Genomic DNA, 5,728 nt, shown 5'->3' with positions numbered 1-5,728 from the left:
AAATACTCCTCTACTTAAATTCCCTTCTTTGTTTTTTCTATCTCTTCAACTGTAAGAAAGGTTGATCAGTTTTGTTGAAAAGAAAAACTAAACAATAGTTCTCAAAAACACAATATCAAAAATTATCACCTTTACAAAGATGGTACAACTGTCCCAAATAGAGATGTTATGTTTTATCTGTGTCATGTTCAGAAACAATGTGACAAAATTTCTAAAAATAACCACTGGCTCTCTTGAACCCAATGAGCCACTGCAGCACACCAGTGGGTTATTCTTGCTAGATCATTTATCCCCTCTATTACTTGTCACAAGCACCATGCTACAAAATGACTGTTTTGTCCTGAAGATCACAGAATCAAGGATCTTTCTTCTCTGTCACTGGTACTTGCATGCCTGAAACATTATAGAAGTTCAGTAGATTCTTGTAATGAATACATGAAACACTGAACAGTCACCCCTTTCAAGCCTGGGACCTAGGAAAAATTCAGTTGCAAGCCTTTAGCAGTCTTTATTTCCTATTTTCATTTCATCACTGACTCAATAAAAGCTACCCTTTTGGCATTAACTCATATTAGCCAAAGCTCATGTAATATTAATTATGCATTTTCTGTGTATTGATCACATTTGGTTCTAACTCAAAGAATCATATTAACACAAAAAGGACCCCTCTACAAAGTAAGCTAGTGAAGTTTCCCACACCTGGGTCTCTCTCCAGGAATTGTCATTACATGAACAAGGTTACCCAGCCCAAGATCATTCCTTTTCCTCTGTGACAGCCTGTAAAAAAAAATGACTGGTCCCTTCAGGGGCATGTGAGATCAGCAATTTTGCTTGCGTTTTGGACCATTCTACAGGGCCATCCCAGTTCCAATGTTCCCTGGGAGGTCTTCTGTGGCTTCAAGTGCAACTACACCATCCTCCAACTTTTACCTCTGCCCAGTTCTGTTTCCTAAACTCACTCAACTTGTACACACAAAGCTTCACTTCAGGGTCCATCGCTTGGGGACCCCCAACACACTACAGCCCTCAAAATTGAGTAATGGTTATCAGTGCATAAATTTTTGTGCAACCTCCTGCCAAAGAAGACATATTGAGAGAAATATCAAATCAAAAAACTGGAGTATATCACTAGTGAATAGAACATATAATCAATTACAGTATTATTGATAACCGATTCAATAGGACCTTGCCAGCTCTAAAATTGTGACTTTTATCAATACATAGAACTACAATATGACCAAACAATCCCACACTTGGGCATATATCTGGACAAAACGTTCCTTGAAAAAGACACATGCACCTGCACATTCATTGCAGCTCCATTCACAATAGCCAAGACATGGAAACAACACAAATGTTCATCAACAGATGATTGGATTCAGAAGATGTGGTATATATACACAATGGGATACTACTAAGCCATAAAAAGAATGAAATAATGCCATTTGCAGCAACATGTGTGGAACAAGATACTCTCATACTGAGTCAAGCAAGTCAGAAAGAGAAAGACAAATACCATATGATATCACTTATATCTGGAATCTAATGTAAGGCACAAATGAACCTTTCCACAAAAAAGAAAATCATGGACTTGGAGAATAGACTTGTGGTTGCCAAGGGGGAGGGGGAGGGAGTGGGGTGGTTGGGGAGCTTGGGGTTAATAGATACAAACTATTGCCTTTGGAATGGATTAGCAATGAGATCCCGCTGTGTAGCACTGGGAACTATGTCTAGTCACTTATGATGGAGCATGATAATGTGCAAAAATAGAATGTGTACATGTATGTGTAACTGGGTCACCATGCTGTACAGTAGAAAAAAAATTGTATTGGGGAAATAACTATCAAAAAAAATTTTTTTTTAATTTTTAAATAGTGATTTTTAGGTAAATCTAAAAGTTTATTTATGGAAATAAAACTATACATGAGTTTAAATAGTAAATTTTCTTAAGACTATTGACTCTGTTTTCCAAGATAGAAATGTTTCAGCATGACTTAAGAGTTTATTTCAAGGCTTGCCTGAAACAGAACATTCTAATCCAAATAACGGAGTTATACTGAAAGCATTTAGTCACTTACATTGACACTGTAATATCTGGAAGTCTGAGATGAGTTGAAATTGGCCATACAAATGAAAACTAGTTTAGCTAACATTAACAATCATTAAGGGTGAAAATGACCTTAAGTTCTGAAAAGGAAGGGCATATTTAATGATGCCCTATTAGCTAACTCCCATTTTATACAATTACATGGGCAGCTCCAAACACAAAAGACACTTGGTATTTGGCTGAAAAATTACTGCTCTCAGGTGAAAAGCATTTGATGTTGCATGTTATTTTCATTTAAATCAGTTTTTAATTCCAAGAGATGAAAAGACAAAGTTAAAAGGCATTCTCTTAAAATTCTGCCTCAGTTAGTAGGATAGGAATACTAATGACCGCATGCTATAAAGCAACTAAATCTGTTGTATTTACACAGCCACTTAATATATAGGTAAAGAAGAGGACCAGAAACCTACAACCAAGTTGTTTTTTTGTCATGACCATGTAGACTCAGCAATAATTTTGCCCTCTTTAGGCAGTAACTGATGCCAATTTAGATAAGTGTAGATTACACTTAGATAAATATAGATTACTTCAAATTCGCTGATCAAAAATGGTTAAAGGAGAGGCACTGAAATTTTTAGACATGAGAAATTGCAGTATGAGGCCAAACATGAAATGTTAGTGTCCCAAAGTAAATTTAAGATACTCTGAGTTACTTAAAATAATGTTTCTAATTATTTTTCATCCTGGACCCAAATTATAAAAATATGTTCTTTAAAATTGTTTCTGACAGCTTTCACCTATGGCTTTCACATGTAACTGTATTTTTTTTTAAGTCCACAAAAAACAATTTTATTAACCCAATAAGTGAAGACCTAGTCCCTTTTACATCCAACCCTCTCAAAAGGATGGGGATGGGTGAGAGAGAAATCTGGGGAAGAAATATCTCCTATCCCTCAACATAGAAGACTGAGGGCTGAGGAAGAGGGGCTGTGCAAATTGGTCGCCAAAGGTGGGAAGGAAAGGGAGTCTTGGTTCAAGATGGCAGCTGAAGAGGAAGAGGAGGATGGAGAGGGTGAGGCATCTGTTGAAGACCCAAGAAACACAAAGGGGACTGGGGCGAGGGAGCCAAAGGATATGGGAAGTGTGGTGCTGGGGCCCAGAAGTGGGTCCGTTCTGAGGCAAGGTGGACCCTTGGCTCCCCTTCCTCAACACCCTCTTGTCCCTGAATTTCTTCCTCCTGCTCCTCCTCCTCCTCAGGATTCCGCTGAACAGGCTGTTTGCAGATAGGACAAGTCTCCCGGGTCTGAGTGAGCCACCTGTCCACACAGCAGCAATGATAGGCATGAGTGCAAGGAAGTACCCTCAGTTTGTCCCCAACTTCATATTCCTCCAGGCAGATGGCACAGACATCATACTGGTCTCCCTTGTGATAGTCACGTGTAGGAATCTGCTTCAGTTGTTCTTCAGTTAGTCGGTTCCCCCGGTGCTGTTTCTGGAATTGGATACAACAAACTGTCACAATCGCTCCCATGCCCAAAATTAGCACGCCCAAAATCCCAGAGAAAAGGATGAGGCGATAGCCCAAAAGGAATGTATTTTCGGGAACCAGAAGCACCTGAGCCCTATTCTGGTAGACGAAGAGGGCACGCAGGTATTTAGAGCTCTTCTCGCCGATAAACACCGACGGGATCCAGATCTGCTGCTGGATTTCCTCATTGTTCCACACCATGTTCACAAGTTCATCAGAATCCACATTGTGGACCACAGCGGCATCATACCCAGCCTTCTGAGCATTTAGGACTTTGAGGTCAAAACTGCAGTCAAATCTTCGAAGCAGTGCAATGAAAACTGACCCGTTGACCCAGGCTGGAGGCGGTGGGGCAATAGGGCTGCAGGCATTGGCTGGGTGAGCCTCCACAAGGAACCCCTTAAGTCCCTCTGGGCTCAAGGCAGTCCCAAAGAGAGCTGGGAGGTCTGCAAAGTTCATGCTTGCATTGTGGTATGAAGTCGCTCGAATAAGCCCCCTGATAGGGGCCACTCCCCACAGCACAGTGGCCACAAACACAGAAAGGAGGGAAGCAGCAGGGTGCATGGTAACAGGAGGGGAGAGACTGAGGATGCCGAGTCCTGGTAGCAGAAGCAGAAGCAGACTTCTGAGAACCTCTCCCCCTTCCTTTAGGATCCTACAGATCCAGCCATCCTTAGGTCCTTACTTCTCAGCTACGGGGAGGGGGTGTGTGCAGGAAAGGGACCCATTTAGTAGAGCTGGGAGAAAGACAGTAATGTATCCTTTTCTGCTGTAGGAATAAAACAGGAAAAGGGAACAGAGGCAAGCACAGGTGACAGAAAAATGTCTGAAAGGGTGAAGGAGCTCGAGGAGGTGGGACTTCCGGCAAGGTGGGCCGTTTTCCTATCCGCGGGAAAAGGGCTTCCGGTCCTTCCGGCATTGGACGCTCAAGATGAAGGACTTCCGGTCCTCTCTTCCTACCTCCGGCTGCTGCCACCACCATCGCGCTATCTTCAGGCCTCGCGAGAGTGCTTGCCACACTTCCTTCCCCACCAGCTGAAATTTTGCTGAGTCTTACCTTCAGAGACCTCTTACTCTGGTCTAACCAGGCTCGCTCGACCTTCCTCGGGATAAACAAACTGAGAAATTTCTAGAAGACTATTAGTTTTAATGTTAGGTCTTACGTCAATTGATTCTAATTTAAGAATATGTACTAAAATCTAGAGGTGCTAGTCCTCTGTTGTTCCACCTCCTTAACAAGTACTTGAAATATGAGATAGTTCACACCGATGCTGCCATTATGATACAGATGACCAAGGATCATCTATATTAAAAGCATTTGACATTTTAATCATGTTACCTCAGTCACACAGTCTTTTAAACTGTGAAATTTCTATTTCCATTTCAAACATAGTATGGAGCTAGGAATAAGATCTTATTTCTTCATGAGGACCAGTTTAGGCTAAAAGTTAACCTGCCATGTGTTTGGACAATAAATTTTTCTAGGATATTATAGCGGTCTGGAGGTTTTGATGTAGCATTGGATCCATATAACCAAAGAAATACCCAGAATATGAAATTGTTGAAACTGAGGTAGATCCTTTTCCCTGTGGACCCATTTACAGCATAAAAAACTATCCCTTGGTTCTTAGATTTTGCATTTCACTACAGCTATCCTTGTTCTCCTTAAGTGTTATGCCTAGAGGTCAAAATCTAGATTAGAAAGGGAAATTATAGGCCACTTTAAATAAAGAAGTGCCTGATTGGCCAAGTCAGAAATAGAAAGGTTTTATTCTGAGATTCTGAGCACACAGCCCCATGCTGTCCCTCCAGCGTCTCACATTACAGTATCATCTGCCATTTTTACACATTGGTCCCATTTGCCAAAATATTCTTCCAGACTTGTTTCATCTCCATGTTCCTGTATTTTTCTAATTTGGGACTATAACAGGTTATTCAGTGCCACTCTTCCTGCTTTCACATAACCCCTCTAAGGCAAAGCACAAAACAATATACTCTAAGTACACCTACATGTTAAGACAGATCATAAACCATTCCTTCAGGATTTTCAAAAAGATGTGGAAGAGAAAAGAGAGCAATTCCACATCGGTCCACCCAGCACTAGCTAGCAGCTGTCCTCTGTCTTAAAAGATTGAATTCACTTCTTTAGAGTG

General features: G+C 41.1%; 1 protein-coding gene across 1 annotated transcript; it reads right to left on the bottom strand.

Moving 5' to 3' along the window:
- On the bottom strand, window positions 2,557–4,639 carry LOC102168105 (E3 ubiquitin-protein ligase RNF167-like). The gene is made up of 2 exons (XM_021076958.1): window positions 3,663–4,639; window positions 2,557–3,539 (listed from the first exon to the last, which is right to left on the bottom strand). The coding sequence occupies exons 1-2, from the start codon at window positions 4,137–4,139 to the stop codon at window positions 3,081–3,083; spliced, it is 936 nt and encodes a 311-aa protein (XP_020932617.1). The 5' UTR covers window positions 4,140–4,639; the 3' UTR covers window positions 2,557–3,080.

Source organism: Sus scrofa, chromosome 16 (genome assembly GCF_000003025.6).
Source record: "Sus scrofa isolate TJ Tabasco breed Duroc chromosome 16, Sscrofa11.1, whole genome shotgun sequence".
Taxonomy (NCBI): Eukaryota; Metazoa; Chordata; class Mammalia; order Artiodactyla; family Suidae; genus Sus; species Sus scrofa.
This window is presented reverse-complemented; position numbering and strand designations above follow the sequence as displayed.

Bases quoted from the DNA above. Each gene is read 5' to 3' on its own strand.
- LOC102168105 (XM_021076958.1), bottom strand. From the start codon at position 4,139: ATGCACCCTGCTGCTTCCCTCCTTTCTGTGTTTGTGGCCACTGTGCTG. The intron at 3,540-3,662 runs GTGCTTCTGGTT...ATCCAATTCCAG, and splicing joins TCTACCAGAATAGGGCTCAG to AAACAGCACCGGGGGAACCG.